We start from the raw sequence: 20,617 nt of genomic DNA, 5'->3' as shown, positions 1-20,617 counted from the left end.
TTAAATAACTCCAATGCTTCTCTCACATTAGATTCCTATGGTTAATTATACGCTAGAAACCGGTGATTTTCCCTTCATCATAGTTTCATACACACATCAATATTACCTCCTGAAAGATATATCATGAATACATAGAAAAGTTCCCTGTGATTAGGGTTTATTTTTAGAGATGTGTGTGTGCATGCTCGGGTTTATGAGAAAACTCATAATCAAGATGAACAAAAGCGCGTTCAATCTCAGGTAATAACTCAAGCTTTTCTTGTAATGCTTCACCAATATCATGAGCTGTTTGTAAAGGCATATCAAAGGGTAGAACAATGTCCACCTCCACAAAGTAATGAGATCCAAACGTATAAGCCCTTACAGTGTCTATGTGTCTGATTGCCTTGTGGTGATTCCAACACAAATACGTAAGCTTCTGTAGATATTCAGGTGCTGCTGATTTCCCAACAAGGGAATTCACATTCTCCACCACTGTTACAGACCAAGTCCTGATCGTATACATTGCCAGCTGTCACCACACAACACAACCTGTTACTATGTACAACCTGTTTTTTTTAAACGAAGGGGGATTAAAGGAGTGAAAAGAAGTTATACTATTATAGCTCCAACAGGGTCCATCCAGTCACTGATATAATTAGCAAGTAGGACAGCTATTAAGCCGATGAGATTTGTGACCACATCAAAGAAATGATCTTGAGCATAGGCTTTCACAATCTCATTTGTGAATGATCGACAATATATACATAACACAAGTTTGACTAAGGTCACACAAAGCATAATGCCAAGAGCCCATTGTTCTTGCTCCTTGGTTAAGCTAAACCCATTCTCCTGGAATAGTATCATGGAAAATTCTATGTGTAAAGGAATTTAAAAAAAAAATGTAATTGAACTAATGTTAGTAATTTGTTTGCTTACATTTGATGCTAATGTGCGCACAGACTCCAAAATTATCTGCAGTCCAAGAGTTGCCATAACCGAGGCAAAGACAAGTATTCCCTGAAAATATGAATTCAGATGAGATGTAGGGATATCTAGATTAGTTATGAAGAAAGAGAAAAAGTGAGATTGAATGACTAATTAACCAAAGGTTGCATTCGTCTTTTTCCGATTGGATATAGATAAGGGTTTGGAATCTGCATGGAGAAAGCTGTAAACCAGAGGATAAATCCTGATAAGAGATCAAGAAGTGAGTCTAATGTGGAGGCTATTATGGCCAATGAACCACTTTTAATGGAGGCGTAAACTTTTGCAATGAAAAGAATCATGTTTGCAACATTAGATATGTTGATGGCAAGTGTCTCCCTTCGTGCTAAGCTTTCCTTTTCTTCCTGCGAGTCAAAACTATCAACATTACACATTCTAATGGCAAATTATTAGAGCTTTTTAGGTCATTTGAAAATGGAATACATACTGCAGACATACGAGGTACAAAACCACGTTCTGCTAAGGCATCCATTTCTGTAAAGCCCTCCAGCATCTCTACCTGTTGTTGATAATATTCTGCCACATGGTTTTCTGACCCTGAGAAAGTTGAAGTAAATGGAAAAAAAAAAAAATGTAACAAAACAGCATTAAAGAATTTTTGCCTAATGTTCATGAGCACAGAAATGTAAAGCTTGAATACAGATTGAACGGAATTGAAGATTTTTTGCCCAAAAGTTTATGTTTGATTGGAAAATTTTAGCATATCAATCCAATTTTGATAAATCCTTCAATTTAATGGTAAACCTATGCTATTCATGATGAACTTAAACACACTATGAATGCAAACGAGGTGAGATATTAATCTATTAAGTAATACGGATCAAAGCGGAAGAAACGAATCAAATCAAAACGATGATCCGTGAGAAACTATCATCGTTTTCTAATGTAATCAAATGGAAACGGCAATGGTGATCAGAAACTGGTTTGTTTATTAGCACCTGATACCCTGAGATAGTCATGGAGTCGTCGAGGAGGTTTCTCCTTATGCTCGAAAGAAAACTGAAATCCATCGAAGTTCAACCTCCAGGAGCCGTCGCAACCACCGCCTCCGCTGATATTGGCATCGTTCAAGAGCAATAACTCATGTTCAACAGCGTGATCTCCTTCTCCGCTTGCCGTCTCCACCATTGTCTCCGGTATAACAGATCGGAAACCGAAAAAGGAGAAACGAAGGGTTCGATATTTGAATCTGCATGTACTCCACCGCACAAACAGAGTGGGGATGTATTATAAACATTGAAGCAAAGAAAGATGGCAGGGAAAGTAAAACTGAAGAGGCACGAAATGCGCGTGATATACACGCGCTAGGATGGCCAGACACACGTGGTTGTCCTTTGTCTTTGTTCGGAAAACGTGGGTGGTTACAGTTTGGCCCCTGTGATTTATATCTATATGAAGTTTTAGTCCAACTTTTTAAGTTTTGATATGGATCATCCATGTGGTTTCTAAAAGTTGCATCGGTGGTTCCTAAGACAGGTTAGTATCTAATCAGGGATGAGCATCTGTTTGGACCCAGATCGAGAACCAAAGAACTGAGAACCAATTTAGTAGGAAATGAATAACCAAGAATCGAACCGAATACCTTGATTTCAGTTTTTGTTTAATTTCGGTTCTGCTTTTTCTCTCGTCCAACCTGGTTCTAACAAGTTAAAGTGGTTAACATCTAAAATCTTCTTTAAGTACATGTAAAATGATGAGATTTCCCATCTTTTTGCCCTCGAACTAAAATTGTTAGAACTTATATACATCTAAGAGCATTTCTATAAATTCCATATAGAAAAAAAAAATGAAATCCTAAATCTATAAACAACAAGGACTATGCATGCAACTTTTATAAACCATAGGGGTAATCATTCATCCATAAATCTATAAACGACAAGGACTATGCATGCAACTTTTATAAACGATAGGATAATCACTCATCCATAAATCAGTTAGTACAGATAACATAAATGTAACCAATGTTTATTGGAAACAGCATCCCAAAGATTTGGGACCAAAATAAATATAACCAGCATTTATCGAAAAAAACAACCCCAAAGATTTAGGACCAAAAGCGAATACCATTATGTCAAAAATTAGAAAGTTCTACTAATTTTTTTTTTTAAAAGTAAACAACATAGACCAAAACTATAATTTACTGTATCTTTCAAAATAAAATAAACAGAAACTCATAACTTATATGAATAAAAACTTTAACCATCCAATATGTCCAAGTAAAACAATATTTTAGCAAGCCTTAAATTTAAAATTAAAAAAAAAAATGTTGCATAGGCCTGATACTGAAATATTACAAATAATTAGTTTTTGTCCTAAGGCCTGATACTGAAAAACAAAGAAGATAAATTATTAAATAGTTTTAATGACCAATTAATCGACATAAGTGGTTGCTTTGCTGTCTTGAAAAGCATTATTCCATACTCCATACCATTATAGTTAATAGAATTTTACCACTAGGTTACACTTTAGAATATCTTGAAACAATGAAAAAGCTATTAAAAAGAAGGATGTGGAAGCAATACGATGCAAAATTGGATAAATTTATGAAGATTATATGAACAATTTAGCACATACACGATTACCACAAACGGTTTCATGTAAAACTATTTTTTTATTATGATTAAATACTGATACGTAAGTCATGAGTCAATAGAAAATATCAAATTAAACTAGAAAACATGGATCAATATACGATTTTTCAATTTTTTTTTTCATAAAGGCAAAATAAAAGGAGGAAACATGGTGAAAAGAAGAGGCATCTATACTTTACATAATTTGATAGTTCAAATGTTGCTTTTCTAAAGTTTCTCTCTTAAACTACGACTATGGTCAACAAAATTATCATATAAATATATTCATCTTAATTTGTTCTTCAATTAAAGGTGTTACTGTTACAGCACACATTTTGGTCTAAAATGTGTACATAAAGTTTGTGCATCCATCAAATTCATACTAGAAATTATCATGAACATGGTAGAAAAATGCTACATTTAACATCAAAGCATAATCAGTGAATCTACTCCTCCCTTAAATTACGATTATATAAAATTGTTTAACAAAGATAAATATACAATACAACCAATGTGTTGAGAGGTTAGAACACAAAAGGAGCAGATTTGCTTAGTTTGCCACTGAACCCTTGATACATTCTGCAAATAAAAATACAGACATAATAAATCATTTAGAAATATATTAAAAAAAAACATGGAATAAAATTAAAGTGATATTAGTACCTCAATCTCGATTTCTTTTTCCAGCATTTTTTTTTTGCTGGAATGTTATATCTAGGCTGCAGAGAGAACAGGAAAGGTTGCACAACACCTGATCACTACACCCTGCTACAATGAACTCAGGAGAGCAACAAATTCTGAAGGTTCTTCATCTTGCTTCACCACCTGCCACGTGGACTTAGTGTGAAAAAATACCAACATTGTTTTTTTGTTTATTTATTATTAATTAATACTAAGTAATAAAATATTTGAAATATGATTTGTACCTTAACATGAGTGTCCTTTGACAAACCCATCTTGGAAACAAGATTATTAATAACTTCTTTCACAGAAAAATCTGCCAGCTCAGCACACCTTTCACTATCTTTATATTCTTTATCATGCAAGAAACCTTTTCCCACCCATAAATACAAACCGGAATCCCCAATTCCGGAACTTGATTCCGGAGTCACGAAAATAAACACGCGACTGGAATCCATGTCACCAGCATAAAATCTCATAACCTTCTCCAAACTAGGCCACTCAAGCACCATTAATTCTTGCTTCACATTCTGATCTTCTTGTGAAGCTTTAGATTTCTGGTCAAACTCGGTCAAACTATTTGAACAAGAGCCCTGAACAAGAGATTCGTCATCACTCATCATTGGTAGTTTAAGACATTTAGGAGCACTACCTCTGCGTTCAGCAATCGAAAGTGAAGACCTTTTTGAAGGTGATAAAACCGATTGTGAACATGAGTTTGAAGTGAAATTCACATCAATGAATTCAGAAGTTTTGGAAATGGAATGAGGCGAGAGTTTAGATGGAAGAATCGGAGCAAGTGATAAAGTTGAAAATGTTGACAATACAGAAGGAGATGCAACAGGGGAATCGGAATAGCATTTGGAGGAGCTAATGGTGGAATCGGAAGATTGGGAATCAGGAGATGACGATGATGATGATGAAGAAAATGAAGATCTTGAAGAAAAAAGAAAATTAGAATTAGAATTAGAATTGTTATCTGAACCCATGAGTAAAGAAGAATCAGGGTAGACTCTAGAAGGGGCAGATTTGGAAGCTAAAACAAACTCCTTCATGTTTCCATGTGCAAATTTACGTCTCAAAACACTCCAACTACTTTCTCTAACTGGTAAATGAGTTTCTTGTTCAGTTTCAAAAGAAGCAAAAGGAGGGACAAATCCACCCACAATTGCTTTCTGTATAATCTCAAAGTCAACATTGTAGGAGTCAACTATTCTATCACCCGGGGTTACTTTAGTCAACTTTGAAACATCAATCACCTTTCCTGATTTATCCATCAAAGGTAAAAGACTCGAAAAAGCATCCCAAAAGTAAGAAGGTTCTTCCCCTTCTTTCACCACAACTATCGGCCCTTGAACTTTTTCATATCTAACAATCTGACAAACTGCACCTCTTGCATCTCTTTCCATTAAAGATCCACATTTTACACCCACCCAAATGTAAATACTTGAAGGTATATGCATAATGAAGACACCCCTAGAATCTAGAGCAACTGGGGAAGGAACATTTAACATTTTTGGAACAAGATGTAAAGGGTCATATGATGAATGAGGTGCAATTCTATATAATCTAAGTAATGAGCTTGGAGATAAAGGAAACGCGTGTACCCTTTTCTGACATTGTAAAAGTTGGCATGCGAATCCCATATTTGGATCCGCGATTTCTCTTGCAGCTTTTACGTATTGAAAAGCATCATCAAAGCTTTGACCTTCTCTCCACATACGATATGCGATCACCAATGAAGTTGACCGAGATACCCCTTGACAACAATGTACAAAAACTTTCCCATTTTGTTCTCTAACATCTTCAAAGTAATCGAATACATCGTATAGTATGCTTGTTATGTCTTCTGAAGGGCTATCTTGTAACCATAAAGTTCTGTACACGAAATGTCCTTTGAAGTATTCAGGACAAACAAAGCCTACACAATTGAGAATGTGAGTGATTTTGTGTTGTTTGAGTATGTCTTTATCGCGTGCAACTGCATCACCACCTAGGAAGATATGTTCTGCTACTTTTGAACATTCTTTATCAAAGAAAGCAATCTTATCTCTTTTCACAAGGGAAGGATTCTTATCTGGGATTCTTTGGATTGATGATAAATCAAGCTTTAGCCTTTCGCCACTAGGTGTGCTGGGAATTGGCCACTCACCAACATCATCTGAACCTGCTCTTGGCCATTCATCTAAGCTTCTTCTAGCAATTGATAATGGTGGTAGAAATGATCGGCCTTTACTGTTTGATCTAGGAGTTAATGGGACAGGACACCTTCGAATCTGTCCACCATTACTTGGATCTGAAGTGTCTTTTACACTGTCGGGATTAAGTGGTGGTAATGATACATGAGAAGACGACCATGAAGCTGACCTCCAATACATTTTCCTGTTACCTGGAATGGGATGATGGAGTCGTGTACCAGCACTGTCGATGTTATTACTCTCCCCACTAGCTTCATCCTCTTTCCCTACCATTCCACTTCAAAATCCCGAAGTATAATCGAAATCCACACTAGGGTTTTGAAATCTATGTTAACGCAGTGCTTTATCACTGAACCACAAAATGCCAACTTCAGGACCTTAATAGAATTGAATATTTTCACCTGCGAGCATCGAAAGGAAATTCGAACAAAACAGATACTGAATCAAGCAATCAATAGATACATATACCTAAGCTTGTTGAAGAGGAAATTCGTAAGTTCTTATTACAGACATAAAACCAAAGGAAAGCGTGAAATAACCTAGTTTATGGATCTGAGTTGTGGAAACGAATATAAACCGAAATTGAGGGAAATAAATGTACTGCAATCCTGATTTCTAGGGTTTGTCGTGAAAATCAAATCGGTATCCGAAATACGCGACATGTATATGGAATTGTAATTAGAAAGGAGAATGAGGGATTAGAGGACTTACAGTTTATGAAATCGTGAGGGGAAATGGAGACTGGAAAACGAAGAACAAAGGAACTCTTCTGATAGCAAAGATGAGTGTGAGATTCTTGAATTATAAAAAAACAAATTTTCAATTCCTAAATTTTTGATACGATTGGGGAATTATTAAAAAAAAAAAAAAAAAAGACTCTATCTCTCTAACTCTCGCACTTAAATTGGGTCATGAACGTCGTGTGAGACTTCACATTAATATTCGGAGTAAATTTTAGCTATAATAATTTCAACCACTCTAATTAAAGTTTAGAATAGTTTTATTACAAGTAAGGTGATTGTGGTATATGTAAAAAATTTGGTGAATGTTTATTTGTTGATAAACTTATAAAATACATTATTATATATTATTAAAAATAATTTATTAAATATAAAGTAATAGTTTTTATGTTAACATAGAAAGTTTATATAAAAATTGTGAGTGTTTTAAATCAAATGATGAAAAGGATTTATTAAATATTAGTTGTAATAATGTTAATCACAAAATAAAATTAAAATTAATATGATTCATAATAAATAGAAAATAAAAGATAAATTAGATTAATCGCATAAATTTAGCAAAAAAAATTAGTAAAATGATCAAAATATTCATGATCTTTGCAAGTACTATGAGATTTTCATAGGTGGCTTCTTGTGAAAATCTGAAATTTAAGGAAACCTTAATTTTTCGTAAGTTTGTTGCAAAAACCTTAAACTTAAAAAATATTCCATTATGACATCTAAGCTTTGGTTTTCTTAATCATAGTGGTAGTCGACATGATAACGAGTCTATTGATAAAATAATCAACTAAATCAAAGTTCATATGAGAACGTTATAGATGTTTGATGTTATGAGAAAAGTTTGCATGAAATAAGAAAAAGTAAGAAATTATTTTAATGGGAAAAATGTTTCAACAACCCCAAAGGCTTATTTTGAAGCTTTGAAAAGGGGCTTCACAATTAGGGACGGACGCAGGATTTCACAGTAGGGGTTGCACGGGAAAGTCAAAGGTTGCACGATAGTAGAAAAAATAAAAAATTTAAAAAAATTCAAAAATTTTTCCACTGCAGCTGAAAAAGTCAAGGGTTGTCGGTGCCACCCTAGACCCCCCAAAATCCGCCCCTGTTCACAATGTACAAATATTGATTGTAATATATCAATGGAAATCCCTTGTTACAAATGACATAATGAAAAACATATCGGGTCATTTATAGTTCTTATGAGAAAGATATGGGAGTTCAAAGTTGGCAAAAAGTAAAAATTTAACGCACATGAAACCGTAACCCATTAGCTAAAATTACAGCCCATGAAGGCCAAATTATGTTTTGATGACTATATAGGTTGTTTTTAAAATTGTAGCTATTTCTTGGAGAGTAATTAATGAATTAGGCTAAGCATGCATTTTTTCCATTATTTTTCATTAAGTTAGAAACTTTTATATGCCCCGCATCGATGGGAACAATGAACACAATAGAAGGTTAGATATCTATAATACAAAGAAGATTGTTGAATGTTTTTTATGTAGGTAATTGTCCCATATCAATCCCTATTTACCAAATTTGAAAGTGAGTGTCCTTTTTACATAAGGGAAACCCAAATTATTTTTAGGTCAAGAATATATTCTTGTTGAAGCAATTTCCCTATATGTTCCATGACTACAGTTGCATTTGACTCTCTACATAAGTATACATTTACAAAAAAATGTTACATGTCTAAGATTACCTTGCAATTATGTTAAATAGAGGAATCTTGTTGACAAAATGGCAAACATAATAGGATAGCGGTTAAGGCTAGAGGGAAAAGTTACATGGTCCTAACACGACAAGGATCCTCCACCTCATTTTTTTACATACAAAGGAAGTGGTGTATGGAAAGAAATTGGGGCAAGAAAGGAAATAGAAGAGAGAAAGTGTGTAACATTCGATTTCAGGTTTACTTCTATGTTTTAAATTGGAATTGTTAAGTGTTGGGAATTTCTCTAGGTCACGACGTGAGGGATTTAGAGGTGATGGCGCAACATGTTTGCGGCGCGACGGGTGTGATGAGCCAAACACTAGATGGCTTGTAATTTTGGGCCTATTTAAGTGAACTATTCCTTATGGTTTCGTCATTGTCAACCTCCACCCCAAGAGAACATTCTCTCATCCTAAACCTAGTCTCTTTAATGCTTGTGAGCTCCTCTTGTCCTTTTGGTGTGATTTTAAAGGAGTATGTGGTGTTTTTTGTGCAAGTGTGATAGATATAGCCAAGCTTCTGCATTCTTATCATTTTTCGAACCTTGTGAAGGTATAATGATCCAACATTTATGTAACACCCTGTCCTAAAATATTCGATATGGAATTTCAAAGGCCAAGGCCAGGGGCGTTTTAGTCCTTTATTAAATTTGGAGTTATTATTCGAGAAGTTTTCAGGCCAGGTTGTGTCGTTAGAAACGTAGGGTGTCTCGTCACCTTTCCGTGGATATAAAGCTCATCCGAAACGGATCTAGAATGAAAGAGTTATGACACTTTGAAGATTTGGCAAGAATGGCCCTTATAGAGAAAAGTTTGCATGAAAGACCATTCATGCATGTTTGGAACACACATGGGTACGCCCAGCGTAAGCTGGGTTACGCCCAGCGTAATGAGGCAGCTTGGCCGCGGATGTCCAAGGCGTATGCCCAACGTACCAAGAGGTACGCCCAGCGTACGCTAAAAGCTATGAAACCCTAATTTCGGATTGAGCACTATATAAAGGACATTATGGTTCCAACCCTAGCCCCCATATGAGCCTCTCCGACCCCAGAAGAAACCCTAGAACGTCCCTACCTTCATTTTATGAGATCTTGACCTTAGAGAACCCATTTTGGTGGATTAAAGCTTGGAAGCAAAGAGAAGAAGGCTGGCAAGGAGGAACCTTGGAAGCCGGAGCTTGTAGATCTGGGATAAGTACTTCATTTCGGACCTTTGCAAGGTAAAAAGTCTTGAGCTTGATGATTAACCTCTTAGATCTCTTTAATACAAGTTTATGGACCTTTTTGGTCCCAAGATTGGGACTTTATGACTTAAGCTCGTTTCTAAGACCAGGGGTGCCTCCCTTAGAGTCATATGAGTCCCATAAGCAGTAAAGTTACGATCTTTATGGTCCCAATGAGCTCATGCATGGGATCTAGTCCCCTTTATGGAAGTAGAAGAGTGTTTTGAGAGTTTGGGTTGGTTTGGGCCATATAAAGTCACCAAGTCAGTGACTTTATGGCTTAATGCATGGAATAAGACCTAGATCTAAGTTTATGGCTCCTGAGTCGAAGTATTAAGCGCTTAATGGAAAGTGTCTTAACAGAGTAAGTACGCCGAGCATAATTGCAGGTACGCCCCGCGTACTCTCTAGCAGGCCAGTACGCTAAGCGTACATTAGAGTACGCCCCGTGTAACGCAGTCAGTTGGGCTTATGGCATTTTGGGCCTCGGTGTGGGTTGAGTTGAGACTTAGGGTCCTTGGGCCTTATTGGGCCATCAGAATTCAGTTGTTAAGGACCAAGGTTTTTAGCATTGGGCTTGAGTAAGGTCCAATAAAGGGCTTTGGGCCCAAAGGAGAAAATTGGGCCATTAGTGGGCCTTTAGTGGGGCCATGGATGGGCTTAGAAGGAATTGAGGGTTTTTGGGCCATGTTGTGACCCATGCCATAGCAGGGGTAAAATGGTCATTTTACCCATAGGAGAATCCCTATGCTGAATTAGTATTTTATTTTCCCATGATAGTTGGGAAGCAACCGGAGCAGTAGTCGGGGATTTCTCATTCAGGAGTTCAGCAGTCAGCATTTCGAGGTGAGTTTCCTTCCAGTAGGAACGGGTCTAAGGCCACAATGTCGGCCCGTTTAGTTAGCAGTAGTTTCCGGACTTTGGTCTGACGCAGTAGATAGTATGTTTGATGTCTTCGTGACTCAGACAGGGTTATGTGTTATGTGTTCCAGGCTACGGTCCGATGCAGTATGCGGTATATGTGTTAGTTGATATGTTTATGTTATGCTATGCTCAGTCAGTTCCGAACTTTGGTCCGAAGCAGTTAGTTCCGGACTTAGGTTCGATGCAGGGGACAAGGTCCCAGTCAGTTCCGGATTTCAGTCCGATGCAGTCAGTTCCGGACTTCGGTCCGATGCAGTTAGTTCCGGACTTCGGTCCGATGCAGGGGACAAGGTCCCAGTCAGTTCCGGACTTCGTTCTGATGCAGTTAGTTCCGGACTTCGGTCCGATGCAGGGGCAAGGCCCCAGTTAGTCCGGACCTCGGTCCGATGCAGTGGGCAAGGCCCAGTATGTGCTTTATATGTTGTATGGTATGTGGTAGTTTGGGGGAGCTCACTAAGCTTCGTGCTTACGGTTTTCAGTTTTGGTTTCAGGTACTCAGTTTTCAAAAGAGGAGCTCGGAGAGATTGCAGTGCACATACCATAGTCAGTTAGCCTGGGGAATGTTTTACTCTGATAATGAGATTATGTTTTGAATTTAATACTCGGAAATTATGTTATGACTTATGATACATTTTTATAAATATGATTTTAGTAATGTTTTAAAAAGAAATTTTTAGTAGTGATTTTTGGGTCGTTACAATTTATGCTTATATCATGCTAGATCTAGGATATTGGTCGCTTAGAGGTCATTTTTGTCCCTTCATATTCAAGTTCTTGGAGTTTGAGGAACTTTAAAACTTTGTTGGAATATGTTTTTGCTTCCGGACCTTCATGTGGCCATACACTTAGTTTTGACACTTTTCTATGGATTTGTGGACTTAGGATTTAGATTATTGAGTGTTAAAGTCTTGCTTATGGATAAAGTTTGAAACTTTGTCCATTAAGACCTTTGTGAGAATCAGATACGAAGTTTTGATTTTTGGATTTAAGGGATCAATCCTTTGCGTGTTGGATATCTATATAATACGATGACATGTTAGTATGCTTAGTTGTTGGTGAATTTAGTGTTATCAACATATTTTGGTGTAATTATTATTAATAATGAGATGAGCTAATCTCCATTTACTAACCAAGATAAGAGGTGCGGGGTGCACACTCGTAATGATAAATATGAACTCAGGAATACGGGGGGTCCGAGGCTGCTCCCCTGGGTGCAGGGTTGCAAGGGGTTTCCCCTTGGGGGATCTAGGGGCAGTGCCCCTAGTAGGGTCCAAGGGGCAGATCCTCTGGCGGTGGTTTTGCTAGGATGTGCTTCATTTACTAAACGGATTTCTATATCAGATATGAGTCCAGACAGGTCAGTATAAAGCAAAATAGAATTGGGAAAGATATTGTGAAGATTTGTTTTTATATCTTTCATATCTACAAATGAATACATCTGGGTTTATATAGTGGAAATACAACTAACTGTGAGAGATATACACGGGAACAATATTGACATAGTAATATACATGTGTACTAAATATCAGGGAATAAATGTGATCGGGTTATATCTTAATATCCCCCCGCAAGATGGACGATCCTGTGAGAAGACCAATCTTGGATATGAGATAATGAAAGCGTAGTCGTGGAAGAGGTTTGGTTAGAGCACCAGCAAGTTGGTCATCACCTGCTATGTGTTGAACTCGTAGAGATCCTTGCTGAACCTTTTCTCGTACAAAGTGAAAGTCTAGAGCTAGATGCTTCATTCTTGAGTGAAAAACAGGATTTGACGAATAGGAGGTTGCACTCAGATTGTCGCAATAAATAGTAGGTGTAGTGGAAGATGAAATACCAAGTTCACTTAGTAGGGAAATTAGCCATTGAACTTCAGTGGTGGTTGATGCAATGGCGCGAAATTCAGCTTCGGTGGAGATTCTGGCTAAAGTACTTTGACGTTTTGAGCTCCATGAAATTGGGTTTGCACCGAGATAAACTATGTACCCGGTGGTGCTTCTGTAGTTATCCTTGTCTCCAGCCCAATCAGCATTAGTGAATGCATGAAGTGTAAGTGATGAATTACGATGAATGATGATACCGTGATAAAGTGTGCCATGCAAATATCTGATTAGTCGTTTCAAAGCTGTCCAGTGGGTGGATGTTGGAGCCTGCATAAACTGAGATAAACGGTTAACTGCAAAGGAAATGTCCGGCCTGGTTAAGGACATATATTGTAGGCACCGACTAAGGTGCGATAATCAGTTGGAGATGGATGTGGTGTGCCCCCTGTTGATCGTAAGGTGTCAGAACTAATCATTGGGGTGGATACAAGCTTACAATCCGTCATTTTGGCTTTGTTAATTATATCAAGAATGTATTTTCTTTGAGAGAGTAAGATTCCCTGAGAGTGAGGAATGACTTCAACACCAAGAAAGTAAGACAAAGAGCCAAGATCTTTTAAAGAGAATTTAGAGGCTAGATAAGATATGAAGGTGGATATGTGTTTGGGAGATGAACCAGTGACAATTATGTCATCAACATAGACAAGAACTAGGATGAGGAAGGTGTTATGTTTGAGAATGAAAAGAGAGGAATCTGATATGGTGGATTTGAATCCGAGGGAGATGAGATAAGTTTTAAGTTCATCATACCATGCTCGAGAAGCTTGGCGAAGACCATATAGTGCTTTGTTTAATTTGCAAACATGAGTGGGATTAGCAGGATCAACAATACCTGGAGGTTGAGAGATGTAAACATCTTCATGAAGTGTGCCTTGTAAGAAGGCGTTATTGATGTCGAGTTGCCTGAGAGGCCATGCATTTGAGACAGCGAGTGAGAGAATAAGGCGTAAAGTGGCTGGTTTGAGTACGAGACTGAAGGTTTCCCGGTAATCAATACCTGGACGTTGATGAAAGCCTTTTGCCACGAGACGTGCTTTTAGGCGATCAACAGAGCCATCTGGTTTGTATTTCGTTCGGTATACCCACTTGCACCCAACCAGATTTTGAGCTTGAGAGGATGGTACAAGGGACCAGGTGTTGTTACGTGTGAGTGCATCAAATTCTTCTTGCATGGCATTGCCATGATGGGTGTTTAAGGGCTTGAGAGATTATGGATGGTTCAGATGGATGTTAAGTGGAGATAGTGTATAACTGGAAATCAGAGTTAAAATACTGAGAGTTTGGTTTTGGGTGAGGACGAGTTGACATGTGTGGGGGGAGGAGGTGAAGGAGGGGGAGGAGGTGGTGGAGGAGGAAAAGTAGGAGAAGGAGGAGGATCATTGAGTATAGGAAGGTCAAATTGTGAAATTCGGAATGATAATGGAATCCATTGATTATAATCAATTGGAGATTCTGGTGCAGGATATTTAGCAAGTGTTGGATATGGAAATTCATTTTCAATGAACACAACATGCCGTGATGTGTAGATTTTTCTTGAGAAAGGGTCATAAGTGTAATAAGCACTTTGGGTTGAAGAATAGCCAACGAAAACACAGGGAGTTGAACGAGGGTGTAATTTATTTGGGGAATATGGGCGAAGCCATGGATAGCATAGACAACCGAAGCATTTAAGTTTGGAATAGTTTGGTTCTTTTTGAAAAAGGCATTGGAATGGAGAAAGATTGTGAAGGGTAGAGGTGGGTAGTCTGTTTATGAGATATGCAACAGTAGTGAAGGCGAAAGGCCAGAAGGTGGTAGGGAGTTTAGAGTGAGAGAGTAGAGCAAGACCAGTCTCGACGATGTGTCGATGGCGTCTCTCAGCATATCCATTATGTTGAGGAGTATGTGGTGGGGAGGTGAGATGAGAAATGACAAATGAGGCAAGATGAGTAGCGAGTTTGATGTACTCACCACCATTGTCTGAAAAGAATTGTTTGATTTTGGTGTTGAAGTAGTTTTCAACTAGATGTTGAAACCGAATGAATATGTCTAGTGAGTCAGATTTCTTTTTCATGGGATAAAGCCATATATATTTGGTAAAGTGGTCTACAAATATTATATAGTATTTGTAGTGATCAAATAACTCAACTGGGGAGCACCATACCTCAGAGAATATGAGTTCTAATGGAGTATTAGATACAAGAGATGAAGTATGGAATGGTAAAGAGTGACTTTTATTAATTCGACATGAATTACAATTATTATCAGTGCTTAAATGAAAGGAAATGGAGGAAGATAGCTGCTTGAGAACTTTATTTTGTGGATGACCTAAACGGTGGTGCCACAGAAGAGAGTTGGTGCGCTACATGGTGAAAACAGATGGCAAAAGGGCAGGTCGTAATTCATACATTCCCTTGGTTTCTGTGCCCTGGAACAGTGGAACTTTGGATGTCAGATCCTTGATGACAAAAACAAAGGAGTAAAATTCTATTAGAAATTGATTATCAATGCATAAACGAGATATTGAGATAATGTTACGAGATAAAGATGGGACATATAGAACATGTTTGAGGATTAATGGTGTTTTAGGTGTATGAAGGATAACAGAGCCAATATGAGAGATTTTTAAGCATGTACCGTCACCAATGACTAACTCTTCAGTTCCATCATATGGAGCATGGATGGATAAATTATTGAGATCATTGGTTGCATGAAAGTTGGCTCCGCTGTCGAACAACCAGTTGGCTGTGTTTGAGGTATTGATGGGATTCATTACATGAGCTTGAGCATTTTAAACTTGCAGGTTGCGATAAGGTGGGACAATTGTAGTTGGAAAAATCTTTTTGAAGGTTGAGCAGTTGGTGAGCGAATGTCCTTTTTGGTGACACCATTGGCACTTTTCGAGAAAGGGGCGTTGGCCAGTGATTGGGGAGACCTGATTAGGTTGTTTTAACGGTGTGGGCAGCAAGCCAGGGGTGGTGTTTTGTGATTTAGGGGGCCATGTTTTCTTAGCTGTCTGATGGTTTGAGTAGAAAACAGCAACAGGTTGATGAATATCAACTTTTGAAACCTGTTGAGCAATAAATAATTCATGATTTATGAGTTTTTCATGCAATTCAGTGAAGGATATAGGTGAGTCTCTTGCATGAAGAGCATCAAGAATTGGCTTGTAAGCTGCTTGATCGAGCTCGTTGACAACTGCATCAGTAATGTCCTCCTGATCGATTTTATTCCCAAGGATAGCGAGCTCGTCCACCACTGTTTTGATACTTTGCATATATTGAGTGATGGTTTGGTTGGAGGTTTTGGTGAGTTGTTTTAGCCGATGTTGGAGTTGTTTAATGTGTCCTCTTGATGGAGAGGCGTATGTACTGGCTAGGGTTTGCCAGGCTTCATGAGAAGAAGATGCGTTTGTTACAAGTGGTACGATTTCAGGAGAAAGGGTTCCAACTAGGGCACCAAAGAGAAGTCGATCTTGCCTGAACCACTTTGGATAGTTTTCGTGGGGTGTGCTTTTTCCATCGTCTGAGATTGTTGGTGCAGGTGCTGGGTGTAAGCCATCAATGAAGCGATATAGATCTAAGCCATGTAGCAGAGCTTCGATCTGAGTTTTCCACCCAAGATAATTAGTGGATGTGAGTTTTAGGGTTGCTGGGAAATTGACAATGGTGATGTCTTTGAGTGTGGTATTGACAGTGAGAGAAGAAGGAGATGCATTGTCGTTGGTTCCCATGTCTATTTGGAGATGAAGGATATGAGTTTTTCTGGTGTGGTGTGTACCGAACCAGGCTCTGATACCATATAAAGCAAAATAGAATTGGGAAAGATACTGTGAAGATTTGTTTTTATATCTTTCATATCTACAAATGAATACATCTGGGTTTATATAGTGGAAATACAACTAACTGTGAGAGATATACACGAGAACAATATTGACATAGTAATATACATGTGTACTAAATATCAGAGAATAAATGTGACCGGGTTATATCTTAATAGTCAGGTCCCGCAAAAAAACTATTAATGATATCATGATGATGTCATAAGTTGATTATGCCTTAATAACCAACAAATTTGGCGCCAAAAAGCATGCAACTTCCATTTAACTACTTTCCCTCTTGTATAAAAACATTTTTTTTGGTTCCAGAAAACGGGTTGGAACATATATACGTGAAAATCATACATTGATTTGATCTATCTCTCAAGAACACGAGACAACAAGGTAATTTTCTATGTTTCTGATTTAGAAGTGACCTGACTTCTAAATTGAAATTATTTGGATTATCCTAAATCTAATTTCGTGATACCTTGGCTATAGGGTGGAAACCATAGATTTTGGAAAGTGGTTGCAATCATGATCCAAGAAATATCCAAGTAAATTGAGATTCTTAAGACCCTAAAATTTAACATTAGTTAGACCAGTAGGGTCTTGCTCGTGTATTTTTGTTTGATGTTGGTTTCTTGTTTGCTTGTTGATTGGTATATTATATTCTTTGTTTAACCGATGACAAGATGAAGATAGGTTGTGAGTCAAACAACTTTCGACGGGTTGATGACAAGATCGTGACATGTTGTGAGTCAAAGAGTACCCGATTAGGATGGTAGTGAGATCAGAACCGGTCGTGAGATAAATAGGCGTAATACTTTCATGTATAGTTATTATTGTGATATTTGTGATATTTTGGAGAACTCACTAAGTTTCATGCTCACTGTTGTGGATTAAATGTTTTCAGGTCGTGCTTCTGGTAGTGGGAGGGCTCCAGCTAGACCGTAACGCACATGTATCTCCTATTTTATGATATTTGGTTTCCGTATTTTCTGATAAATTTCTCTAGATGATAATGGTGTTTTAAACCTATGGTACAAATGATTTTATGAAATGTGATTTGGGTTGTTAAACTTGTATATTGAAAATTAAAATTTTGGCTTGAACTTTTGGAATGTTACAAAGTGGAAGAAAAAAGAAGAGGCAGCAACGTTGAGAGTGGCATGTGATGGTTCCATATCATCTTTTTATGTCATTTGAGAGGGATGGTGTATGTCACACCACATAGACAATATCATGCTCCATTCCATATAGTCTAATGATAATGGCAATAGGCATATAAGCCATACAATGATTTACCAAAGAAGTCATTACAATTTTCATGCATGATCCTAAATTAGAAATTGTTGCAATCTTTATTAAACAAATGGATGTTAGATATACCTGATTTAAAATTCTCTAAAATTTTACGTTTGTGAATGTGTTAATGTTATATATTGTCCCATTTCCATTTTTTACATAATGGGATTTGATGCACAAACTTTATATATTTATCAATTGATTGAAGTTGTATTACATCGTTAACTCGGAGTATGTTAACTCGGAGTACATATAGTCAGAGAGCAAATATGTCAATTTGTTCGAAGGTTTATGAAATGGAATCTAGTTATTCACATGAGATAAACTATTAGTCGTCAAGGGTTTATATATACATATGTAATTCAAACAATTTCGACATGGTCTTCAGAGTCGAGGAATACACGAGTTAGTACGTTCTTGCATTCTAGCGAGGCTTTTAGTAGCTTTAAACCCTGCAACCAGTAGTGTATTCAACAAAAAAAAAATCATTAAATAGAACTAATCTTTTACTACTTAAATCTACAAAACTCATAAGACTTAATTCGAGAATCACAAGAATTTGAACAAAAACATCCCATTAAACCCTAAATTTTCAAACGTTTGGGGAAATATATGAACAGACGAAAGGTTTCTTTTAAAACTCAAAGGTGTTTTCAATTTTTGGAAGATTTTTTGTTAAAAATGATAATATGATGAGTCCGCTTTGCTTGGGCCATGGCGTGAATGATTTTATATCCGACTTAGACTATCAGGTATGGGTCCTTCACTCGCTTGGAGGACCCTACTTGACACCTCCTTAACATGTTAAGGCTTTTGAAACATCACCTCCTTGGCATGTTATGTTAAGAAATGTTGACGAGGCAATGTAACTTAACGTCGATGGAGAAAAAAATAAGCAATTGAACAATCATGTTTTCCCATTTAATTTCATTACTTTTTATAGCCATTTAATTTAAAAAAATAATAATAATAAAGTGGTATGGTAGCTATTTCCTAGCAAATATGGTGTGGTGCGGAGAGTGACATGACATATGAGGTGACAAAAAATGATGTGGAGGGTGTGACCCATATCTACTAGCCTTATGGGCCTTAAAATGGAGTGTTTTCGCCTTTTTGTTTCGGGTAAGAACGAAAAATATGGAAACCTCATAATAAAATATAAGAAAACATATACATATCCATACCTCTGCAATTCCAAAATGGACTTCCTTTTCTTCAAGAACACAAACATCTTTGATACTCAATCTATTGAGCAAAGTTATGGTGGAAATGGTGGACATAGGTTTCACGGATAGATCATCCATAACCATATAAGTGACCACTGCTTTCACAAAACCAACTTCTCCGGGGGACACTATTGTGGCCACCTTATACGTATCTAGACTAACATAAGCCACCTCCTCCGACATGGGATACCGACAATTAGGGCACACGGTCTTTGGCTCATCGGTGACATGTCTGCAACGGTGATTAGAGGCGGAACATCTATAAAACTTTCTTTCAATGGTGGTTGGAGGATCTATTGGTAATAAGAGGAGATCTTGCAGATGAGGAACATGAGTAGATAGTTTTGGGTTCAAAACAGTGTCTTTGGTCTTGTTTTGTAAGATATACATGTCGTTTAGGTTGTGGATGCTTTGATAAAGGTCTCCTAGGCTACCTAATAAGGTCTCATTTGCGAGAAGCTTCATGATTGCGCCGATAGGTAATGTGAGCATGTAAAAGAGGAAGTCAATGAAGTCTTTGTTTGCTTCGGCAAACACGATTTTGCGATCTTTTTTGTTGACCAAAAGCTTCAAGCTCATTGTGGAGTTTGTCATTTGTAGTTGAAGGTATTAATTTGTAAAGAGAATTTTTACGCAAGTTGAACGATCGAAAATGCAATGGGAGGAAAATAAGAGGGGAATATTTTGAACCTTGGTTTTATAATGGACTAAAGGAGACGAAACAATACAGATTCTTAACTTGAAATTTTACTTTCGGCAACATAATTCGAATTATGCAAAGTATATATGCTTCTCCTCCCCCATGTTTCCTTATTTCTTTATTTAGTATAACGTTTTGAAAAATCTTATTTGATAACCATTACCAATTAAACATGAGGATATCTATGGATTCGAAATGTAAGGATACGCATGACTTTTAGTGTACATTTCTTAATATTATTTTATTTGATTTTCAATTAATACAAAAAAGAAAAGAAAAATATTGTTACATCTTTGTAGTTTGGTAAATATTTACGTGATATTATATTATATATTTAAAAGTTTACGTCTTTTCGTGTCGGGTGCATAATTTATGAATAATATTTCTCGCTAGCTTTTATAAATAATAATTCAAAAATAAAATGTTTTGTAGTGAAAGATCCGAGTCAGCTTGTGGAGAAAAGATTGCATTCTGTTTTCTGTTTTTTATTCTTTGTGTTCGTTGTTATTGTGAATACCATTCAATCAAGATCATATGGTCATCAACATGTACGTAGTCTTTGAAAATGTAGGCATGAAAGATTTAGTATTCAAACAACTAAGGTCGAAAACTCGAAATTAGTGAATCTTTAGCGTTTGGCATAAAGAAGAGAACTGGGTTGGACAAAATAAA

The 20,617-nt window shown here is 37.1% G+C and overlaps 3 protein-coding genes across 3 annotated transcripts; all 3 read right to left on the bottom strand.

Annotated features, from left to right (window-relative positions):
• Positions 1-2,232, bottom strand: LOC145070625 (metal tolerance protein 11-like). The gene is made up of 6 exons (XM_079017581.1): positions 1,926-2,232; positions 1,415-1,524; positions 1,086-1,331; positions 919-999; positions 598-831; positions 1-511 (listed from the first exon to the last, which is right to left on the bottom strand). Exons 1-6 carry the CDS (start codon positions 2,113-2,115, stop codon positions 164-166), a joined length of 1,209 nt encoding a protein of 402 aa, XP_078873707.1. The 5' UTR covers positions 2,116-2,232; the 3' UTR covers positions 1-163.
• A 1,714-nt stretch (positions 2,233-3,946) lies between these two features.
• MKP1 (mitogen-activated protein kinase phosphatase 1) lies at positions 3,947-7,292 on the bottom strand. Its single transcript, XM_079013574.1, has 4 exons — positions 7,148-7,292; positions 4,484-6,837; positions 4,221-4,382; positions 3,947-4,136 (listed from the first exon to the last, which is right to left on the bottom strand). The coding sequence occupies exons 2-3, from the start codon at positions 6,707-6,709 to the stop codon at positions 4,326-4,328; spliced, it is 2,283 nt and encodes a 760-aa protein (XP_078869700.1). The 5' UTR covers positions 6,710-6,837; positions 7,148-7,292; the 3' UTR covers positions 3,947-4,136; positions 4,221-4,325.
• Positions 7,293-18,187: 10,895 nt separating this feature from the next.
• Positions 18,188-19,911, bottom strand: LOC145068797 (uncharacterized). Its single transcript, XM_079015792.1, has 2 exons — positions 19,204-19,911; positions 18,188-18,471 (listed from the first exon to the last, which is right to left on the bottom strand). Exons 1-2 carry the CDS (start codon positions 19,837-19,839, stop codon positions 18,382-18,384), a joined length of 726 nt encoding a protein of 241 aa, XP_078871918.1. The 5' UTR covers positions 19,840-19,911; the 3' UTR covers positions 18,188-18,381.
• Between the last annotated feature and the right edge of the window lie 706 nt (positions 19,912-20,617).

This window comes from Lactuca serriola, chromosome 8 (genome assembly GCF_051521515.1).
Source record: "Lactuca serriola cultivar US96UC23 chromosome 8, Lser_US96UC23_V15, whole genome shotgun sequence".
NCBI classification, from domain to species: domain Eukaryota; kingdom Viridiplantae; phylum Streptophyta; class Magnoliopsida; order Asterales; family Asteraceae; genus Lactuca; species Lactuca serriola.
Note: the sequence above shows the minus strand (reverse complement) of the source record. Positions and strands in the feature narration are given on the sequence as shown.

Coding starts and splice junctions, on each gene's coding strand:
- LOC145070625 (XM_079017581.1), bottom strand. CDS start 2,115: ATGGTGGAGACGGCAAGCGGAGAAGGAGATCACGCTGTTGAACATGAG. Junction 1,332..1,414: donor TTGTACCTCGTATGTCTGCA/GTATGTATTCCA, acceptor TTTGACTCGCAG/GAAGAAAAGGAAAGCTTAGC. Junction 1,000..1,085: donor AAAGACGAATGCAACCTTTG/GTTAATTAGTCA, acceptor TCATATTTTCAG/GGAATACTTGTCTTTGCCTC.
- LOC145068797 (XM_079015792.1), bottom strand. CDS start 19,839: ATGACAAACTCCACAATGAGCTTGAAGCTTTTGGTCAACAAAAAAGAT. Junction 18,472..19,203: donor TCCATTTTGGAATTGCAGAG/GTATGGATATGT, acceptor TACTGGTTGCAG/GGTTTAAAGCTACTAAAAGC.
- MKP1 (XM_079013574.1), bottom strand. CDS start 6,709: ATGGTAGGGAAAGAGGATGAAGCTAGTGGGGAGAGTAATAACATCGAC. Junction 4,383..4,483: donor CAAAGGACACTCATGTTAAG/GTACAAATCATA, acceptor TCCACGTGGCAG/GTGGTGAAGCAAGATGAAGA.